This window comes from Conger conger, chromosome 2, assembly GCF_963514075.1.
Source record: "Conger conger chromosome 2, fConCon1.1, whole genome shotgun sequence".
NCBI classification, from domain to species: Eukaryota; Metazoa; Chordata; class Actinopteri; order Anguilliformes; family Congridae; genus Conger; species Conger conger.
Genome location: NC_083761.1, coordinates 17,351,178 through 17,373,704, shown reverse-complemented (window position 1 = coordinate 17,373,704; position 22,527 = coordinate 17,351,178). Strand labels below are relative to the sequence as shown.

General features: G+C 49.4%; 1 protein-coding gene across 3 annotated transcripts in view; it reads left to right on the top strand.

Annotated features, from left to right (window-relative positions):
- Positions 1–22,527, top strand: part of LOC133121472 (C-terminal-binding protein 2) — a 100,584-nt gene that overhangs the window by 50,548 nt on the left and 27,509 nt on the right. Inside the window, exon 1 of one of the 3 annotated variants that reach the window (XM_061230645.1) lies at positions 21,555–21,683. The exons of the other annotated variants lie outside the window; for them this stretch is intronic. Within the exon in view, the coding sequence (XP_061086629.1) occupies positions 21,662–21,683 (22 nt within the window). The 5' untranslated portion in view covers positions 21,555–21,661. Of the gene's footprint in view, positions 1–21,554; positions 21,684–22,527 lie in introns of those variants that run through there. 3 annotated transcript variants of the gene reach the window in all.

Here is a 22,527-nt window from a genome sequence, read left to right as displayed (position 1 = left end):
GTTGCTCACAGTTGTCAAAACCTCCTTCCTCTTTTGTCTTTCATTGGTAGGTTCTTTAAAGTTTTCCCCCTTTTAATTTAACAAAATGGAGGAACCGTCTTGACATACAATCTAAAAACTAGCACTCAGGCATATACAAATCAATGCAGGCTTGCTTATCTCCGTGCCCCAAAAGCTAGCTATATGAAGACGATGAGAACCACGCTCTTAAATCATGATCTTTTCATTTTAAATCCGTAAATGCCGGTAACGAGCCTGCCAAACACAGTGTTGGCAGCGTTCTGCCTGAGGGCTTCGTCAGATCTTCTCCTGCTCACTAAAAACGCAGATAGCACAGACATTTTCAGAATCAAACGCGGCGATCTCCTTTATCCTGCTGCATGTGAATCCGTGGCAACAGCAGTTTTTAACCCGGTACTTTGCCTGCTGCACCGATCCAGCCTCAGACCATTCGGCCTGCGCAAAGGCTGCCAGAATCAGCTGTCCTCCCGTCCGGAAGTCATGTGCTGTTGCACACTGTCTGGTTTTATAGGGCCACAGATTGGCAAATCAGAACTTCCTCATCTTGGATTTGAGACGAAATGGCAACAAGTCTAATTACCTTTAGTAGCTGTGGCTTCCCCAATAATGCACTGTCAGGGCAGAATGAGGGGAACCTCTGGGGGCCGGCTCCCCTTCATTTAAATGTGAGGAAGTGCGCGCTGAATTTTGGTGGGAGCTCTTGTGAACCATTCATTCAGCTTTCATTTCGCTTTCTCTGTGTATAATAAGGCTCATCTGTAGAGACCCTGAGAGATACATTTTCTTTGTCGAGTTTACTCAGCACAGAGGCAACGCAAAGGGAAGCTTTTCAGCCAAAAGCCCAACGGTGTTGTTGAGAAATGAAGTCTTTATGAAGTAGAACCCCCCCCGGGTAGCCGTGGTTGCGAAAGGCACTGCACCAGGAGAGACAGCTTACACAAAATGTTCTCGCAATGTAATTTGAATGTTTTTTCATGATATCACATTGCCACTGAACGGCAGCATTGTTGTGGGAGCGGTTTTTGTGGCTGCATTAGGCGCAAGGCAGAGTGTGTCGTCTCCTGTTAGTATCTCCCATTGAGGGGCATTCACATCACACACAGCCCCCCTCCGCTGGGGACCTGGAGAGAGGGGGCTTTGGAAAGAGCCTACTGAAAGAGCCCTGTCTGCTGTTTATTTAACATGTAACGCTCTGTTGCCTTTTCCACTCACATTTCCTCTGAAAACATACACATGTGGTTCGAAGCCTTCGGGGGAAGCCGTCTTGTGCTCGCAGAGCGAGATTGGAGCGGGAAGAACGTAGTGATACCTGCCCGGCATTAGTGTCATTGCCTCCGTTAAGCGATGAGAGGGCAATAACAGGGGATTTAATGTGTTCTGATTCCACATAAGCCTTGTATAAATTTCACAAGCTGCCTGAATGCCTCTGGCCAGCAAAGTACAATTGCTCAATGAATGGGACTTGGGTGAATTATGTCGGTTCAGTTGGCTTGGATGAAAATTTGCTTTCCATAGATGGAGTGGAGGAGGGGTCTGTTATCAGAGGGGCGGCAACCTCAGTGATGCACTTCATCTAGCTCGAATGATGTCACTGGACGCGGTGGAATTAAATGGGTTTTATTTAGCCTCTAATCCTTTATAGCAATTGCTGGGGCGAGTAAAACGTGCCACCCATAGTAGGAAAGGATAAACCCTCTGGATTAGGACAACCCCTAACCCGCTCCACCTCCCCTCAGCCCACTCCCCCCCCCCCTATTCTTCCTGTTTTAACCCCCCCCCCCCCCCACCAATCCAGTTCAGGCTTTATCCTGACACAAGTGGAGACCCTGTTGTCTGGGCTGCTATGGAGTAGTACAGCTGGCTTCATAAGGTGCGTTCAGTGCGTGTGTGTATGTGTCCATGCATGTGTGTGTATGTGTATGTGTGTGTGTGTGTGTGTGTGGTGTCCTGTTCCCCTTGTCCCCTCCTGATAGTGTTTCCAGACTTTAATTATTCAGGGTTTGCCCACTAACATGGAGCCACATGATAGCACCACCTCAAGGGAGGAAAGAGCTGCAGCTGGGAGATCAGGTGAAGCGATACCTCGCACTTCATCTACTTTTTTTCCCCCTCCCTCTCTCTCCTCTTTCCTATCCTTTTGATGTAAGTGTAACCCAAGACTTGAAAGGGAACACCGAGCGGTTTTTTTCCCTCCTCTTTTAAAGTCGCCCTCTTTGTTTTCCCTGCAATACCTGTCTCCAGTGAGCGGCGAAGAGGCACGTTGGGGACGTGCTGGGATGGTGTGCGGGACCGGGCGACAGGGTTAACGGCCGCCGTCACGCAGACACAATTGCAGGCAGGAGGAATTTGGTGGTTCTGGGGGGCGACGGCAGCGGATGGGACCAGCTGCCCGGCACCCGACCCCCCGAGCCTGGCCCGAAAGCGGAGCCTTACCCCTACCAGGACCTGGTTTACGAGCAGAGCTACGTGCAGCAGCGCCTTGTCAGGAAGGCCTCTGCCCCCGAGCTGAGCAGCCTCTACTCCAGGGCGGCCATGGCCAGCAGGGCCTCCCTGCCCCCGCAGGACTACTACCCGCAGGACCCGGGGCTGGCCGAGCGGCTGCCTGAAGACCCGCGCGGCTTTTATAGAGCCGAGCAGCACCCGATTAGCCGATCAGCCTCGCATTACGGGGTGACGGGCACCCGGGTCACGTGGGATCAAGGACAAGCCAGGACAGCTCTCCCCACGCTTACACCTGCTCCTCTCCCCCACCCTCCTCCTCCTCCTCCTCCTCCACCGCCTCCCCCCCCTCCCCCTCCTCCTCCTCCCTCGGCTCATGAGCTTAGCCGTTTGTATAGGGATCCTGTCGTGGTGAAGATGATGCCAGACGGCCAGCACATTTGCAGCAGGGACGCTGCCGCGGCGAGCTACGGGGTCGAGCCACCTGTTCCTCGGTACGGCGCCGAGCCCCCTCTCTCGGGCCGGCCCTTCTACAGCGACATCAACGGGCAACCTCTGGACCCCCGCCAGACAGCGGCCACCTGCCTTGTGGTGGACCCGGCCTTGCAGGGACTCGACGGCCGCGGGATCATGCTACGACAGGACCACCCGTCGGCCGCCCAGCGGCTGCACTACGACCCCGCCTACGACCCCAGCCTAGCCCCCGCGGCGGCACCGGTTCCCGCCGCCCTCCCTTCGCACCACGCCCAAGCGGCCGACCCCAAAAGGACGGTGGACCCTGAGTTCCTGGCGCTCCTCCGGGCCGAGGGCCTGGCGGAAAGCACCATAACCCTGCTGCTCCAGCAGGGCTTCGACTCGGCCTCCATGCTGGCCGTCATGGAGGACCACGACGTGCGCTCGGTGGCGGCCAACCTGGGCCAGGCGCGGGTGCTCTCCCGTCTGGTCCTCAACTGCAAGGTGGACCTCCAGCGGGCGGTGGGAGGGCAGCCTCCCGCTCGGGGACGCTCCAACAGCTTCAGCCACCGCAACGACCTGTACCTGCAGCAGCATGCCATGGACCCCCACCTCATGCAACAGCCCCCCGGGGGCCTGACGTCCATCTCCCCGAGGATGGGAGAGTTTTTGGGCCGACGGCCCAGCAGCGCCCCTTCTCAACACCTCCTGGAGACGGCGGCCTACCCCGCGACCCCTGCCACCCTGTCAGGCTACCCCGTGAGCCCGGGGGGGTACGCCACCCCGGCACCCGTCTCCCGCCCCGTATACGGGGCCCACACCGGACTCCCCATGTCCGGCGTGCCGCACCAGTCCAACCTGGGGCCCATTGCGGCCGGCGCGGCCCCCAAGACCTTCTCCACCAACTACACGGTGCCCATGGAGCTGATGAAACGGGCCCCCAGCCTCCCGCCCGCGTGTCCCCTGCAGAGCCCGCACCTCAGCCCCCAGCTGCTGCGCAAGGGGGCCACCTCCGCCCCGCCCGAAAGCTCCCTCATGCCTGCTGCCTCCTCCAGCCTCCAGGTGCAGAACGTTAACTTGGTTAACAACCAAAAGCTGACCCGCCGAACCGGCCCGCCCGTCATCGTCTCCACCATGCCGTCTCCCGACTCAAGTAACCTTCCTCTCTCATTTCATCATCATCCTCCCTCTTTTCTTCCCGCTCCTCGGCGGGCACTGTGTGTGTGTGTGCATGCATGTGCGTATGTGCGTGCATGTGTGTGTGTGTGTGTGTGTGTGTGTGTGCGTGCGTGTGTGTGTTTGTGCGTGTGCGTGAGTGGGTGTGCGCGTGCGTGCATGTGTGTGTGCGTGTTTGTGTGTGTGCGTGAGTGGGTGTGCGTGTGTGTTTGTGTGTGCACGCGTGCGTGCGTGTCCGTGCATGCGGATGTGTGTGTGCTCACGTGTGGGCACGTGCAGGCACGTGCAGGCATGCAGAGGTGTGTGACCGTGAGTGTGTGTGTGTGCGTGTGCCTGCTTGCGCATTTCGAGTGCTTTATATCGCATTCCTGCAGAACTGTACTGTTTCCTTATTTGTCTTATAAGAATGTGTCAGTTTGAGGTAGAGCTTTCTCCCACTGGGGAATCTGGTTTTGTATTTATTTCCATAATGCTCTTCTGTTTGCCACAGTACATTATGCACCTTACATACATCTGTAAGCGTTTAAAGTGTGTGATGTACATTTTAATAGTTTTAGTGTTCCTTTCCTTTTTCCCCAAGCACATCTATATATTTTTAAAAAAAGAATTCCTTTTTACCTAGACTGTCAAAATCGCAGGAGATGTATATTAACTCCCAAAGCAGCTTCCACTAAGAGCTCTTTTTTTAAATATGTATATTTAGCACAGTACAGTTAAGCCATGTGCCTGAGAGATCCTGTTCTTTTGATCCCTATTGAAGTGCTTACATAGACTCACCTCTACCGAGGTTATGTTTTTACCTGTTTCCCATGAACTTTAAAACGGGTGCGTCTTTTCAGTCGACTGTCACAGTGACATCCACTGGCATCGCATGTTATGCAATACGTTGGATATGAAGTTAGCAGGAGCTCTGTGTGCATGTGTGTGCGTGTCTGTTTTTTGTGTGCGTGCGGGTACGCTAATGTGTGGAGCAAGTAAACCGAGCCATTAGCGAACACTTTTGTTATTCATTTTGTTGTACAGCTTGGAAACAGACAGTTTTTCATTGTTCAGCTCGCTCTTTTAACATTTTATTTACAAACACTTATCACACGTTTTTACAGTACAACTTGATACTTGGTACCTACAACATGAAGTAGCTTTATTGCTTTCAGTGTTTATAGCACTGTGCTCCTACTTACAGCTGACATTGGTTGGTCTGTGTGGGTCTATAACAGACAGCTGACATTGGTTGGTCTGTGTAGGTCTATAACAGACAGCTGACATTGGTTGGTCTGTGTGGGTCTATAACAGACAGCTGACATTGGTTGGTCTGTGTGGGTCTATAACAGACAGCTGACATTGGTTGGTCTGTGTGGGTCTATAACAGACATGTTGTGAGCGTTTCCAGGTAGCTGAGAGCTGACATTTTGTACACTTTCTACCCAGATGTCCGAAGGTCCACTAGATGTGTATAAGTGAAATGTAGGTCATCTAATGTTAAATCATATGTCGGTTTCCGTTGTACTACATAGCCAAAATGACCTGAGTCATAATAGGCGGTTTCAATAATAAAATAAATGACAGATAATGCATTGATTTAGACATTTTTAGAAGGCTGGCTTGGTATTGCCCATTACATGCTCGTGTATATACAGTACTAGATGTCTTAGGGTGGTTTTGTTGCTAATTCTTAAAAAACATTACAGATAAGCTTCAACTCTTTTCTTCAAAGAGAACAAAGTGACGCTGCTTGTTTGGCAATCATTTTTACTTCATGTTCCTTTTTTGTGTACGTGAGATTATAAATATCACAGAACATTTATAGTTGACTGGGCACTGGGACTGTTTGATGTGAGTTCCGAAAACAATTTTAAGCCGCGAAAGCAGAACTCACATAAGCAGAATTTGAGCTTTTCCACCCTCCTTCTCAAAGCCCTCTTTAAGCGTGCACCCTAATATCTGCATAGCTACAATGTTCACCGTCTCGAAAAAACTGACCTCAGCAAGAGAAGGAGGTTTGTTGTGTACATCATGGGCTCGGTATAATCTCTTATTTTTTCCTCTTTTATCTTTTACTTGCTCCTGACCCGGAAATTGATCGAGGTCCACCATCTTTAAGGACATTCCAACCCCCTGAATGTTCCTTCTTGGAGCTAGAAGTAAAAGTTACTGTAGGTACTCCCAATCTTTCCTTGGAGCAAGAAATCATCGGTGTGTCCTTTGCGGAAGTATTTGTTTGTAAAGTCTACGTATAAATTATCAACCTGTGGATCCACCTTCCCCATCTGCCCTGTCTGTAACTGACGTGGCTTCGAACTGGCGTTTGAAAGAGCAAAGACGTTCCATTTGCCTAATTATCTTTTTCTTGATTTTTCTTCAATCTGCAAGAAAAATAGGAAGGAAAAGGAAAAAGAAGAGAAAAATAAAGGATTTGAATGAGCCAAGTGTATACTGTCCAATCCACCTGCGTGCCTCTCCCATATGTTCAAACTCTCCATTGCTTCTAGTACTGAATCCTTATTTTCAGCAGCCCTTCTCACTCCTGTGTGTCAGTGCTTTCTCGCTCAATATACTGCTGATTGTTCAGCCTTGCACCGAGGATCTTGTTTTATGTCTTCATTTTCCCAGGCACAATGCATGTGATGCTGGGGGTGGGGGGGTTGGGGGGTTGGGGGGTGGGGGAGGGGGGCGTGTTGGAGGGAGTGGATTCCGAATCCCACCGCTCTGGGCAGCAGCGGAGGGGAATGACGGCGTACTAGATTACTGTCATCATCTATCAGAGATTACTGCCCGCTCTCAGTGCACATATTTACACTTAGAAGATAGACTGGTAGTTGTGGCCTTTGCCAGGGGAATGTGTATTGATGTTTGGTGTTTTATAATGATTGTGTGGAAAAGGGGGTGGGGAGCCATTTTGTGTGTGGAACAGAAGGGTCAAATTCATTGTAGGTGCACTGGGAGCAGTATTCTTTCTGTTTTTGACCGGTTCACATATTTACATAAGCTGTGATACAGACAACCAGCCTGCACAGATACACACGCAGAAAAGGTATAGAAAGAATATACACACACACACACGTGCACACACACTCACACCCGCATGCATGTCACACACACCATCAGTTCACATACAACATACAGGACACATGACAGTGGATATACTTCTCATACACTGCCAGGCTGTAATTTCTTGTGTGTTGGGGTTTGAGCACCAATGTCCATCCCAGATTTAGGGCTACAGTGCAGTCAATGCTGTAAATATGGAATACACCAACATTTTGGGAAATATACCTTTTTTCAGACTCACCCATACTTACCCAGACGAGATGTTCGATTTCAGAAGTTAGAAGGTCGGATCTATAAACGCTGAACACGCGTATCTGTCCTTCATCTTCCGATGGTTGAGCGCTGTGAAGAAGGTAGTAGCTCTACCTTCAGAAGATGCGCAGACCACTATGCTCAACCAGCAGAAGACTGAGGGATACATGTGTGTTCAGCGATTATAGTTCCAACCATCTAACTTCTCAGAAAACAACGTCTCTCGTTTAAAAAAAAAATGTTTCCCGCACATGTATTTGAAATACATATGATACCTTGTGTAAATAATACCGCTTCAGAGTTGCTGTAAGGTGTGTTTCTTCACTTTGAAGGAGGTAGGCTACTGACTCCTATAGGCTTCAAGTCTTTATGCTTTAAGCTAACCCGTTATGCTAACATGGAAACCGAGCCAGTGAATGCACAAAAATGAAAATTAAATTGAACATCTCGTCTAAGTCTGGGTAAGTCGGAAAATATTTCGGTATATTTCACAAAATGTTGGTGTATTCCTTTAAAGCAGTTCCATTGCATGTAGAGCAGGAATTCTTTCAAGTCAGAATTACAGGCTAATAGTACCCATTAGTTCAAGCTCTGCATGTTCTTCCAAAGTATGGAGAACGTGACTCAAATGTAACAGACTCCAGCAATCTCGTTAATCAGCTTATTGAAAGTGAATACCAAGGGCACCCCATAATCCTCAGCTTTACACACACAGACCTCTGAGGAGAATTCCAAAAGAAAATGAAATCATCTGAAGTCAACATTGCAGGGAACATTGCCTTTGTGATCGCAGGTTTCAAGATAAACTTCATTTCGACAACATCCTTTGCCCAGACAAAAATAGTCTGGTTTGAAACAAAGCGTTTGGAAATCCTTAGGTGATTAGTCTGTTTTTTTGGGTTTTTTTGTCTTCGAATTTGCATATTTTATCTCAGATGTACATCATTAAGGGGATTGCTGGTACAATTCACTGGGTTGATACCAGTGTAATGTTACAGTTCTGTTGCCGTTAGGGAGGAGTCACTAGTGACATGAACACACATCATTTAAAAAAAAAAAAAATTCTGCTTCTCCTGTTTTTTTTCAGTCCTGGTCATAATGGGAGCAAAAAATTGGAGAAGGTCTTCATTCTGAAACTTCTCCTTTTATGACGTGCTAATCGAGAGACTCAACACTACAGCCGGTTGTTTAATAGGTTCTGGCATCGTTTCCATGTTCTGGTAGACTGATAATGAATTTCATTCAGTTATATTTCAAGTTTCTTTTGTTTTTTTTGTCTTCTACTCCTTTTCCTCCTTGTCGTGCGTCAGTAATCGGCGAAGCCCCGTTGAGGTTGAAGGAGGGAATTGTAAAGGTGCCTTTGTGTTTTGGCGTTGTTGCGTTCTTGCCTTGCTCTAAATCTGTAGCGAATCTCTTTCTGTCTCCAAGGTCGCACGCACCGATTTCCCCCAAGTTAAACATTCTTTGAGCACAACAAACTCATTTGCATGTAGCTGACATTTGTTGCTTCAGTAATTTCATCTGATAATGGGCGGCCCGCGAAGCCCCTCTGAAAGCATATTCCTTAATTGTGTGTTGCTAGGCAACTCGGGTTTTGGCCGTAATCACAGAAAGATTATCTTCTCATTTAAGTAACAGGAAGGTTTAGTTAGGGGGGGGGCGGCGGGGGAGGAGGGGGGGGGGGGGCGCTACTGGAAATTGCTTTAAAATTCACATTGTGCACATGTTTTGTAAAAAGAACTTATGAAGCTTTGTAGGAGCTATATTTTATTAGTGCCGTTCAAAATAAAAACCTGCTCGTTCCTGTAATCAGGTCATCAAATGAATACATTTCTAAAGAAGGCTGCACACGGCGAGACCATTCTGATTAAATCTATTGTATTATGGTTAAACATTCACAGGGATGAAAAGATAAAAGCACACACGCATAAACAAGGTGATTTGGATTCAGCCCACTAAATATCCGTGGGGCACCTAATTCATTTTCTGGTGGAAGGGAACCAAGGTTTTTTTTTTTGTTTTTTACATTTCATTTCATCCACAGCGAGGTTTTGGAGGGATTATATCCGTCCCTCTTGAAGGCAGCTGGGTGTGTTTTTTTGGAAGTTCTAGTTGGCGTACCTCACGGCGTATAGGAAGATAAGTGGCGTCGAACACGCATTATCAATAGCGGGGTGGGAGGGACCCAGCACGGCTCCCTCTCGTCCCTCCCTGGTTGGCTAATTCCATAAGCAGCTCATTAATAATGTCGTTAAACGGTTGTGCCGGTCGCTTTGGCGGCAGTTCCTGCCCGTCCAATGTACAGTAAGGGAGAGTTCTCGCATTGGCCATGGAATTGTCAGTCAGCCGCACGGACAGCAGCGCAGGTCAGTGTCATGGTGTGATGCGGTAGCCGCTTATAGCTGACGCGCCTCGCGGTGTCACGCGTGCGTAGACAGACGCTAGCTTAGACCGACCGCCTGGCGCACACCGCCGCCCGCGACACGTGGCTCGGCAGGGGATTATGTGGCGTGCCCCGGGAGGCCGTTCTGGAACCTGAAAGGGGGACGTCGATAGCTGTTGCGCTCCTCCGTAGACGAGGAAGGAGAGTAGAGAGAGAGAGGGTGCTGGGACGTGGTTTTGGGGGGGGGGGGGGTTTGTGTGCACTGTACTCCGGGGGTCAGCGGGGAGGAGGGCGGGAGGGGCTTGAAGTTGGTGGGCTAAGGGGCTAAGGCCTGTTGGTAGGGCAGGGGCCTCACATAAGTGTGTTTAAGCCTCCTGGGTGGGGCTGGTCAGCTAATCTGCTTATTTCTTTAGAGAGAAAGAGAAAGAGAGAGAGAATGTTGGGTAGGAGGGGGGTTGGAAGATTGCAGTTTTGCGCAGGAAGTTTTCACTGGCAGTTATGTAACCTTCAAGCATCTCGGTCCCACGGAGGCAGTCAATGAGATTTTCATTTTCAAATCCTTCTGTTTCTAAGGATACACACCCAGGGACGCAATCCCAGTACGTTCTCAGATGCCCTTGGTTGAAATATGCGGTCGTGTGTTCATTTTCTACTCGGGAATGAAACAATTTTCTTTGAGTGAAATACATTTGAATAATTTAGAAGTTAACAAAGGGCTCTCATTACGGAGAGCTTGAGTAGTTAAAACTTGCACTAGACCTGAGCTTTTACAAATCATTCCGAGAAAATGAAAATGCACAGCTCAATATTACGTATTACAATAACGTGAGTAAATGACATACGCAGCCATACACCAAGTTAAAGCTTCCTCATCATTAAACGTGTTAGTGATTAGTGCTTCTTGGTCTTGGAGCGTAATCAGCCAATTGAGAAAGACTGGCTGCTTCCTTTTTTTGAACGGCCGTTCAGTGTTGTGCTTTCAAAGACTCGAGGCGGAAAGGACTGGTGTCCTCACCACGGTTTGGTTGTTTTTCTTGCGCCCGCGGAGGTCAGCTCTCCTTCTTCCTGTATGCGTCACGTGTACCCTGCTTCTGTGTGGAGGTGGCGGGGTAGCAGAGGGCTGGCATTCGGGGAGGTTGCCTGTTCCGTTTGGACGAGAGACCGTTCCCTCCCTGCCAGATGTCCCTTTCTGAGGACGGAGAAGGGGCTCGTCTCCAAACGGGGCGGGCGGAATGTGTCAGTGGAACAAGGCTCTCGGTTCTCAGAATTGAAGATGTGGGAAGACCACAGCATGTGTCTCTAATATCCTCGTCCTGCACGGCAAACTTTACTCGCGTTCCGAATTCCCACTGCAGCAAGTATCACGCATGCACAATAGAATATAGCCTCGACTTCTGTAAATACTTGGAAATAATTCTAACATCACAAATGTATCATTTTATTTGCCAAATACAGCTTAATTGGTATACGGCTTGCCAAGACAGTCCTTCTGAAATGGTGTAGTTTCAGTGCAGGGGAAAAATTCAGTGCACGTTTATTTCAGAGGAGTGAGGTGAAAGGCGGAAATAGGCTCAGATAATTTCCTTGGGAATTTGTCCATTTTACCTGACCATAAAGAGGGATTAAGGGGAGAAAATCCCAGCGGCCATCTGTAGCGTTTCAGGAGGTCCTGGTAAACATCTCTGTGGGATTTCACGCGTAGGCTAGATCCCTGTCACTGGGTAATCCAGCGGAACTGACTCGGGCTACTGTAATTGGTTTTCTACATCCTCTTGTTATGTCACTGTTTTTGACCTACGCTTTTCATATAGCAATAACCCGGCTAACACAAAATGTTCCCACAGTGTTGCTGGAATATTTTGTCAGTGTTATAACATTACCGCTACATGGCAGCAATGTTGTGAGAATGCTTGGTGTCGCATGGGGATAAACCTATACCAGTGGACTAAGCGTTAAATGCAGCCATGTTTCAGCTCCACTGCTCGTTGTTTGTCAGCATTTAGGTCAAATGTCTGTTAGGATGAACCCAAAAGAGAAAAACCGGGTTTAGTTTTATTTTTTGCCCAACAGCAGGAGATTTCTGACTTATTGCATATTCCTTCTGGTGTACACTGATTGAAAAAAGGTTGTTTTGAAAAGCTGGCCCACTGAAATGGGCAGTGGGGGTGAATGAATGTAAGCCTGTGGGAATCTCTGAAGCATGGCTGCCGGTCAAGAGGCTGTTGACCCCGTTTAAGGGTCACCCCCCCAGGCTCCTTCCCCCATGGCCCTCAGCAGCAGGTCTGCCACCGGGACTGGCCTCCCCTCGAAGCCCTGGTACCTGAGAATATTTCACAGGGAACCAAGTTATCCTTTATCGACTGGAAGTTTCTGTTTGTTGATAGCATTAAGAGGCTACAGTGACCTAGGGGTCTCCTTGGGCTCAAAATGTGAGAATCCCTGGGCTGCCTGCTAAATATTGAAGATGCACATTTGGGGAGCGCTAGTTTTTGTCTGAGATCTTAGCAGGTCACCTCTACTGTTGTCCTTTTTTTACTCTTTGCCTCCTTGATCCAGTCTTTTTATTTGAACATGAGAAAAAGAAATGGAATAACCTGCCTAATTTAGCAAAGGACATCTTGCGTCTGTCTTCAGAGGAACATCTGCAGGGATTCCAAATTCTTTTCCTTTTTTTGAGGGGGGGGGGGGGTGATTGAGGGGGTGCTTGAATGCAGATTGAAGTGGGGGGAGGCCAAACGGTCCTGAAATGGGAGAAAGAGACGGAACAGCTGCGGCTGAGTGTCTTTCTTCCCTCCTTCGCTCCGTGAAACGGGGAGAGAGGAGGGACGTCTGCCCTCGCGCATCCCCTCCTTCCCTTTGTCCCCTCCCCCCCCCCCCCACCCCCTACCCCTCGTGCCAGGCAGGTCACCCTGAATTATTCATGCGCTGAAAACGAAAACCTCGCGGATACCGAATTACCATGCCGAAGTGTCCGGGCTAGCCCGCCGTTTCTTCGAGCGGAACAGCGCTGCTGTTTTTGGCGGGAGCCGTTTTCCCCGGGTTTATTGACGGTTTGAAGATTTATTTATTTAGCCCCTCGACTCGCTTGTTTTCCGAGCCTTCCGCACTTTGAAGGGGCGGGGGCCGCAGACGGACTCATTTAGCGGAAAAGAAGAACAGAGGACGGTGTTGTTTCCCGGGAGGAATGGTGTGATTGTTTTCTCCGCCTGTCTAATTTGTGCCTATACCTTCCTAGTACCTTTTGGACCTGTGTTTTGTTTTTTCCACAGCGGCCCTGGAGGCCGCCTGCTTGTATGTTTTTGATTCAGCTACTTTGAATTAATTCCGTTTGATTGAGCCGTTGAGCCAAACACAGCCTTCATCGCGCCGTCCTTGTGAAATAAATTAAGTGTCGCTTTTGATTTTGTAATAATAAATAAAGGGTCCCAATTTTTGTTCATATCTGACTGAAACAAACTTTAGGCAGCTGTAGAGTGGAGAGTCACACAAGGTTCGGCTTAATTGTTCAAGGCCGGTTATTTGAACGAGTTAATCTAAAATACAAAAAGTGTGAAAAGACCTTTTGTGTAGAGAAAAGATCATTGCCCTTGTAAGCTTGCTGTTAGCACAAGCAACCAATCTAAAAAACTTTTTTTACAAAATTAAATTCTTAAAAATGCATTTGAGTTAAAGCAGGTACCTGTAAACTTGACCTGCCTCGAAAAACAGAGATATGCATATTCAATTAGCAGTTCATTTGAACCTTTTTCAGAGGCCAAATGGAACTGAAAGCAGCAGAAATTGTGCTACCCTAGGATGAGCAACACCGGTTTCAAAAGCGAGGTCCGATTTTTTTGAAGCTGAAGTCAAACACTAGATACTTTCATAAACAACAAATACTGCTGCAGTTTGCTTGTGGGTACAGCGCTGTGTTGAAAATGGAGGCTGAAGAGAGGTGGTAGTGAGGAGTGATTGATAGGTTATTATATCTCCTGTTACGGCTCCCCATTACTTCTCAGTATGTGGCCTTCATTTTGTAAGCCTTTGCCAACAGGGCAAGTGGGTGACAGTTCGGTGCTTGATCGCCTCCGCACGCAGCAAAAAGTGTGCAGCCACGATATGAGATGTCTCGCAGCGTCTTAAACCAAGCAGAAATAAAGTACAAACACAGCAGCATCACGTCTCTCCCCTGCGCTCATTGTGTCTTTGGTACATTCACGGTTATTATTTCATTAATATGAATATTCCGTTCCCCAGTGTGTGTCTGGGCTCCTCTTAATGAGGAAATTGGAATGCTGTTTTTTTTCCTGGAGAGGACAAAGTGAAAAGAGTCCTTCTTTTTTTTTATTTTCCACATAAAGGCAAGAAGTAAATTAAGGGAAACATTTTGCATATTATGTAGCGCATTATAAACAGCCATGTTGAAGTCGCTGTGTTTTTTATTCCACTGATTCATTATTATGTTGTTAGCGCACCAGGCTGTAAGTCATTATGCTCACTGCCAGTTCACTCTTTTAGATAACAGCTCCGGCTTATTTTCCTGCGTTCCAAAAATGTCTGCTGCGGCTTTGCCAATTACACAGGAACTCCTTTTCAGCGGTTCTTGAAGATATTGCGCATAGCATGTTTGCGCAAGGCTAAGCAGAGAAAGTTCTGATCTTAGCGCTTGCTTATCTTCTGCCTCCCTGCCAAGTGGCTTTTTCATATTTACTTACGAGAATGTTCCGGTGGTTTAAAAAGAAAAAAACAATAGTCTGTTCATTTCCCAAGAAGCTCTGCCCAGTTCTCTTTCCTTAAAACACGCTATAAACAAATTTCTTTGGCCGACGCGTCTTTGACGCATGTTTTACGTGCCTCGGACGGACGCAACGAGGCCAATTAGCTCAGTGGAAGGTGCTCTTTGACGGCGAGGTAGCACAAAGTCGGTTTGCAGAAGGAGATCAGGTTTTTCCAGGTGCGGATCGTGTGGCCGCTCTCCCCCCTCTGATTACCACGGGGGGAGGAGCGAGGAGGTCTGTAATATCATCTGCGGACTTTGCTATTGTGGCGATGAATCGTCCGGAGCTCGCCGGTGTGCAAGCAGCCGCTCTAAACGACAGTAACTCTACGCTCAGTGTTGTGTTCGAGGCCTCTCTCTTTGTCAGCGCAAGCGGGAGACCTTGTGTATTTATGGTAATAGAACCCAGCTGTGTAGTGTGATGTGACAGGTCGGGGGGGGGGGGGTTTGGAACGGGGCAGGGTGGGGGGAGGTCGCGCGGTCTGTAATTCTGCGCTCTGCCATGTGTAGGGGCGCACTGTCACCCCATGAGGGGGAGACTCTGCCATGCTCCTCTCTCTCTGCCAGCCCAGATGGTCCCTGTCATGGAGGTGGGGGGGTGTGGGGTAGGGGTGGGGGGGGTTGTCTCTGGGAGGGGCCAGGATGAATAACTGCGCCAGAGACGCCCTCCCTGAGAGACCCCACATCTGGAGCCCACCTGCAGCTGTGCTCTCTCTCTCTCTCTCTCTCTCTCTCTCTCTCTATTGCTCCATCTCTCCCCCTCCTTTCTTCTCCTCCTCTCTTCTGTCCCTGGCTCACTCTCTCGCTCTCTTTTTCCGGAGGGAAAGTGGAAGGGGTGGTTACAGCAGACCAGTATTTTGGCCGAGCCCAGATCTGCGGCGGCAGTAACCACATCACATCTCGGCGCGTTTACCGCGCCTCGAGGACGGGGGGGGGGGCGAGCGGGGGGGACAAGCGGGTACGCAGGGAGGGCGGGGCGAGGGGTGTGAGAGGCGTCCTCAAACGTCATTTTATTTTATTACTGCCCCAGTGCGGTTTTCTTCTCTTTCCCTTTTCTCACCGCCGCAGAAATAATAGTGTGACGCTCTCTGCGGCGCCGTGGCGGTTTGTGCGGCTCGGAGGAGCCGGGCCGCTCCGTGCGAACCGAGCGCTCGGCGGAGGGGGTCTCTGGGGGGCTCTCTTATTTACTCTCCCCCTCCACAGTTCTGCGGCGTCGCCGCTGAAGAGCGCGGAGGAGGCACGAAACGAAAGCGCCGCGCCGCTAACGCTGGGTTTTGTTTTTCCGTCGGGCGCTGTGAAGGCAGCCGTGTGAATGCGCCCGGGGTCTGTCTGCGCCGCCTGCACAGGTGCGTCCCCCAGGGGCCCGGAGCCCAGGCTCTGAGCCTCGTGGGTAAACATTCTGGGGGGGGGGGGTGAGAGCAGGCCCTTTTCTGGGTTCTGTCCGGCTCTGTCCCCACTGGGGTGTGGGCTTTCGTATCTCACAGGGTTCTGGTCGGTTGAGGAAGGGTGAGGAATACGGACCCTGGTCCTGATAACACCCCCCACTGCTGCTATTCCAGAAAGTGTCCCCCATCTTACTGACGAGGTCAAATCTGTACTCTGGAAATGAGCACTGTAAGAGAGTGAGAACAAGGTCATTCCCCCTCACGCCCCCGCTGTAAACATGTCTGACTGCGCAGTTTTCAATAAATGAAGGCGAGCCACTAGGCGCTAAATAAGCCAGCTTTCCTTAGCGTGCCGAAATGGCTGTTTTTGCGTCCTCTTTGATGTCTGAGCCTCGCTGCGGCTTTCCAAACGACAGGGGTGGCCAAAAAACCCCAAAAAAACGTAGAGTAGCGGCTTGATTTCCGTGCCATCGGTTACGTCATCCTGCGTTCTGCGTAGCTCTCGGCCCGCTAAAGCAAGCCAAGCCTACGTTTGGGTTTGAGGACTCTCTCAAGCATGGGCTTTGAAGCTCCATTGCTCCGAGTAATAATCTGAACCTCAAGATGTGCAATTTGAATTTGACTGCCGCGTAAGATTAGGTCTCAAAGTCTAGCGATAGTTCAGCTCTGTAATTAAGAGAAGCTATAGAAGAGCTGGTTTGAGTCTTGAGTGAGGGAGGCTCTGCAGTTGTAACTTTGAGTTGAGTTATTTCAGTATCCAGCATTATAAATGGTGAAAAATTTTACGCTGTAGCTTGGAAATGTAGGTAAGCAAATATCTTGTATCTTATAATCTAGCTGCAGATAGCAGCATCTTTCAGATGGAGATTTGAAAGATTCTGCTATCTGAGAATATTAAAATATTTGCACAATGTTTGCAATCATTTTGAGAAAAATATTTTTGGGAATTTGTATTACTTCTGAAAAAGACTTGCTTTCTAAGATTGATATTGAAATATTTTCAGTTGCCTGCCTGAAAATTATAGGAGGCTTTTCAAGAATAGATTTAAGAATCTGTATTTAACAGTCTTTTGAATAACAGTTACTTTCGCTAAAGATATTTCAAACTGCATTAATGGCAGGGGGCGCTGGGTGTGTATTTAAATTGTTTTGAAGCGAGCTTCGCTATGCGTTAGCGAGCTTCACCATGTTTTAGAACCATAAACGTTCCTAGTGGCATGTTGAGAGGAACAGAACCGTACTCCTGCCAAACGGACCGCTCACGTGTCTGTACGGTCTCTCGGCCGCGCGGTTGAAGTCTCGGGCTACTCTTTAGCAGAGGCCCTGAGCGCAGCGTGACCACCAAAGACACGGCTGGACTTACTCTCCTCTTTAAAATCCCTTTAAGGGATAAGGGTGCATCGCGGCCAATGGGCAGCACCTGGGGGACCTGCTAAAACAGGCTTACCGTGTATCTGGAGGGCTGGCCGCCACGTGACCACCGGACTGGGATAGCAGGTTTAAGCCGTTTGTACGGTTCCTGGATTCTCACCCGATGCCGGTTATTTCTTTGTGGGAAATGGTTAGGGGGACCGGGTGGTGATCGATGGACACAGGGCTTAGCGTGCTAAACAAACAATGACCTTCGGTGAGAGTGGACTTTGAAACGGGTTGTAAATGTCACAGAAACATAAGCAGTATGTTATTGCCTGTGCACTCATTTTAGGTGTCCTTGTGGACAGGCTGTGGGGGCCGCCTATGGCCTAGTGGTTACGATGCGTGACTGGGACCTGGAAGGTTGGTGGTTCAAGGCCCAGTGTGGCCACTATAAGTTCAGTGCAGCTGTTCGGCCCATAACCCCACATTGCTACATTGGCCCCTGCTTAGTCTTATCAACTGTGAGCTTTGGATAAAAGTGTCAGCTCAATAACTGTAATGTAATAAGAGGTGGGGATGTTGGGTTAGGTGTCGCTCACCTCATGTCAGTTACTGAGAGGGTGCGCTGTTTCTCTGTAGCAGATGGTTCCCCTCTCCCCTCGTGGACAGACTGTACAGTGAGTCTGTGAGAGGTTAGTTGACCCATCGCACTCGGAAACGAGGTTGTTCCTTTTAAACAGTGGAGGTGGTGAATATTGAAAACATTACTGCAATTTGCATTAAGGCCTTGCTGGCTGTGTGGGGCTTTCTTCATGGCCACAGCGTCAAGGACTTCTTGTGTGTGTCTGTGTGTGTGTGTGTACATATGTGTATGCGTGTGTATTTATGTGTTTGTAGGTATGTGCGTGTGTGTGTATGTCTGTCTGTGTGTGAGCGCATGTGTGTTTGTGTGTCTGTGTGTGGGTGGCGAGTTTTGGGGGTGGGTACAGCAGATGTGTCCATGTCTACTTACGAAAAGTAGTGTTTAGATATTCATCACAGTGGATGTGCTGTGCCAGTCTGTTTATATTGATATTTATCATTCGCTCAGGGTAAGCTGACCTGCAAGGGCACGCATATCACAAGCAAGTGACTCTGACAACACAGTCTGTTATTTGTGCTGCGTGGAGTACTCAGTGCTGAGCAGCTCCTGCTGGGATGCGCTGTTGTTTGCGTTTAGCGATTCGCAAGATTTCTCCTTAATGTGAGTATTTTTATCGGCAGCCGTTTTGGCAGCCATGGAGACGGAGTTCGTTTAGCGGAGCTGTGGCTGTAGGTCTTTGTGGCTGTAGGTCTTTGTGGCTGTCGGTCTTTGGGGCTGTAGGTCTGCCTGTGGCTGTAGGTCTTTGGGGCTGTAGGTCTGCATGGCGTAGAGTTTCTTCCGAACCCAGTTCGGCGTTTCGCGCGAGCAAGAGGTGAACTGAGCGTGTTATCCGCCGGGCTCGTGTGTGAGTGTACGTGTGTCTGTGTGCGTGATGGAGACCACGGCCTGCTGTGTCATGTCCTGTAACGTGCCCTCTCCGAAGCCGGTGTTTGTTTTGGGTGGGGGCCCCGTCTCTTTCTTCTCCATCCCTTCCACATCACCACCTAACGACTCATCGCTCTGAGTTTTGCTTGGAAGCGAGCGCAGACCCGTTCTGAACACAGACGTTGTGTTTCGGTGTGCTGTGGTGTGGTTTCCCTCCGACGGCGCCTACACGGTGGGTGGTTAATCACAATGTGTCTAACCCGGCCCTTCCCAGGTCAGTTCGGGGAGCTCCTGAAATGGCCTCGGTCTGAGGTCAACACTGACGTGAACACCAAGCTTCACTGCAAAAACCAAAAAAATAAGTCATTTTAAACAAACATTTAGTCTTACAATTATACTTTCAATCTTATTTCTGTATATTTTTTGCTAAATAAGACAAAAATATTGGGCTGGAAAATGTCAGATGTGAAGCCAACAGTAACTTAAAATACGGTAATATTTTGCACTGCTCTATCATCTAACGTCTTAAGTCTCATTACAAGATTAAAGTTACTTTGCCTATTCTCACGTCTTTCGAAAAAAATGAAAATGATTCAAAAAAGAAATAGAGTATGGCTCCAGTGTTTTCGATTGTCTTATAAAAAACATAATTGTCGATGTCATAGTACAGTAGTTACTCATTCAGAACATAACCTGTAATATTTGTTGTAAAGTAATGTACAAACGGATGTAAAGTGAACGACATGCTTATTGCGTGCTTCCAGGGCTTCTCCTGTTCTGGACACTTTTTAAATACTGACTCCGAGAAATGTTTAAGGGATTAAAGCAAAATAGTGTCAAGTGTCAAGACAGAAAATGATTGGGAAACAACAGGACAAGGACCTAGTACAATTTGACCCCAATCAATATCCATATCCATCCATAATGCTTTTCTTTGTTTGGTAAATTTTAAAAAATGGAGACTGTAACCCGTCCTAACTCATCGCCCACGAAATCCGTTCTATCGCCTGATCAAATCTTCAAGTCATCTAGTAAAAGCGTGAACATAGCTTGAATCTTTCAAGTTTTTATCTGACTAAACATGCATACAGTATATGACCATGAAAACATAATGTAAGACACTTAAGGGGTTACATTTGTTGTCGGGCTTTCTTCTACAGTGTTCATCCGTAGCGGAAAAAACGGAAACCAGAAATACGGAAAGTAGCGAGAATAGGGATACCCGCTATAAAACCCTTGTTAAGACCTTGTTAAGTCGGCTTGGTGGTTGGTGGCGATGGGCGGCAGAGCTCAGGGTGAGAGGGCCAGGGTGAGGCGGAGGCGATACGGTGTCTCGGTGACACCCTAGCTTCAGAAACGTGACACCGCTACGCTATCCGCGCGAGTGCGGCAAACTCCATGGCGACCGTTCGCCCCGAGGGGTCATGCCGGGTGCAAACGTCGTGTGGCGGATCGATGCCCCTGCCCACCAACCCTGACCCCACCCCTCACTCCTATGCCACCTAGTCGGCATCAATTATCCACGGTGCGTGGCGGCCAGACCCTTTGTCTGTCTGCCGCGCAGGTTGTCCGGTTTTCGTGGGCCGGGGAAAGAAGCCGGTTGGGTGGGACGATGGAGGGGCGGGGCTTTCGGGGGCATTGTTATTTTAAACAGCCTGTTTATTGGACGCCTTCTTACCATATCAAGGCGAGCTGTCAATCTCCTGTCCTTTTCAGACAGATCCAAGCTGTGAAATAAACACTTCGAAGTCGCACTGACATGCAGGAATCTTTGCGCTGACATCCGCTTCATTTGTTGCGGTACGATTGCTGTCAGCGCTCCATTGTAATATTATAGGTGTGTGCTTGTGTGTGTGTGTGTGTGTGTGTGTGTGTGTGTTTGTGCGCACTTCTGTATTCAAAGGAACACTGCTCAAATGCCAGTGGAAGGGGGGGGGGGGGTGTTTAGTTTGGAGATAGACAGAAAATGGAAAGAGAGTTATTGGGGGAGAGCGGGTGTGCGGGGGGGGGGGGAGGTGGGGGAGCGAATGAGTGAGTTGAAGAGGAAAAAAGGGGCAGGCTTTCTTAAAAAGGCAGCGGAGGCCAGATCACAAATAAAAAATAAAAAAGAGAGAGAGAAAGAGAGGGAGAGCGAGAGGGAGAGAAAAAAAGAGCGGGAGGGAAAAATGTGCGGAACCCGTGAAGCGGACGGAGGAGGGAATCGCACAAGCCCGGAGCGCGCAGCCACATATTAACACCGGCACTCTTTACTGGAAAAACATTTTTTCCCCCTCCTTTTTCTCCCTCGCTTTTTTCCAGGCATCTGTGCTTTCCTTTCCGTGTTTAATAGAAACAAAGGCAGGAGGAGAAGAGAGGGAAGGAGAGGACAGCAGAGGAGAGAGGCAGCGATGGCTTAAAAGGCAGGAGCCCTGTGAGGAAGGAGTGACAGTTTTGTTTTTTTTCGTTAGCGATTGCGGCGGAGAAGGGGGGAGCTCTTTGCTTCGCGCCGGGTCCGTTCTTCCCGGAGATAGGAGGGACGACAAACCTCTTCCTGACCCTCTTCCGCCCCGTCCTGCCGCTCCGCACGCACGCGCGCGCGTGTCTGTGTGTGTGCGTGCGTCGCCGTTCTCCTCAGAGGGGCATTCTGTCCGAAAGATGGTGCAGCCAGGGGCACGGAGCGGGTTTGCTCCGAGACACCTTCCGTAGCTAAAGAGAGACGGACTGAGGGTGAAAGAGGAGTAGAGAAGGGGAGGGCTAGGGTGGGGGGGGTTCAGAGAGGAGGAGGAGGAGAAGGGGGGGGGGATACCCCCAGGGCCATCTCTCCGAACCTTTTTATTATTTTTTTCCTTCTTTTTCTTTTTTTCCTTTTTTTATGTGACTACCATGTGTAGCTCTTAATCAGAAGAATGTGGAGACAACATTTTCCAGGCAAGCGGCACGTTTCCTGTTTCTCTTTTCTGCTGGTCTAATAAAGTGTGGCGTGGTCGGAAGGGTGGGGGGGAGTGTGTGGTGGGGTTGGGGGGGGGGGCTTGGCGTGTTAGGGTGTGCTTTTCCACCGCTGGTGTGCGCGTGTGAGTCTGCATGCGTGCGTGCGTACGTACGTATGTGTGTGTGCGTGCACACGCATGTGCGTGCGTGCGTGTTGTGTGTGCGTGCGAGTGGGTCGATACACCTTTTAATATTCTGCCGTACTGCGGTGCGAGCTTCACCCCCTCCCCCCCCCCCCCCCCGTTCGTCAACGTCCGTTTTTCTTTTTCATATCTCTTCCTCTCTCTGGTGGCGGTGTGGCGTAGGCAACGGAGATTAAGGAGAATTAAGTCCAGTGTTTTTCGCCGCGGCTGCTGTTGACGCCCGCTTTTGTCTCCCCCGCCGGAGAGCCGGCCCTCTCGGACAGCACAAAGGCCCCTTTCAGAAGGGAGCTCTCTAATTTTCTTGGCAGGGGTGCGATTGGTGTGGCAGGCAGCTGGGTGGGGACGGGGGCGGAGCCAGCCCGGGGAGGACAAGGGCCCTTTGTGCGATTGGGGGGCTCCGGTTGGGGGGTGGGGGGGTTGTGTTTGGAGGCTGCCAACAAAAGGGGCTTATGTTCCCCCCGCTGGTCCCGTGTCATGACCCCTCGGCGTAACACGCAGTACCCATGTGTTTCTGTTTGGGCTGTTTTGGAGAACGTGTGTGCGACTGCGTGCGTGTTTGCATACATGCGTGTGTCTATCCTTGTGCGTGTTTGTGTGCGCACAAAGAAGGAATAGGAATTTTTTGTCTCCAGTACAGTTAA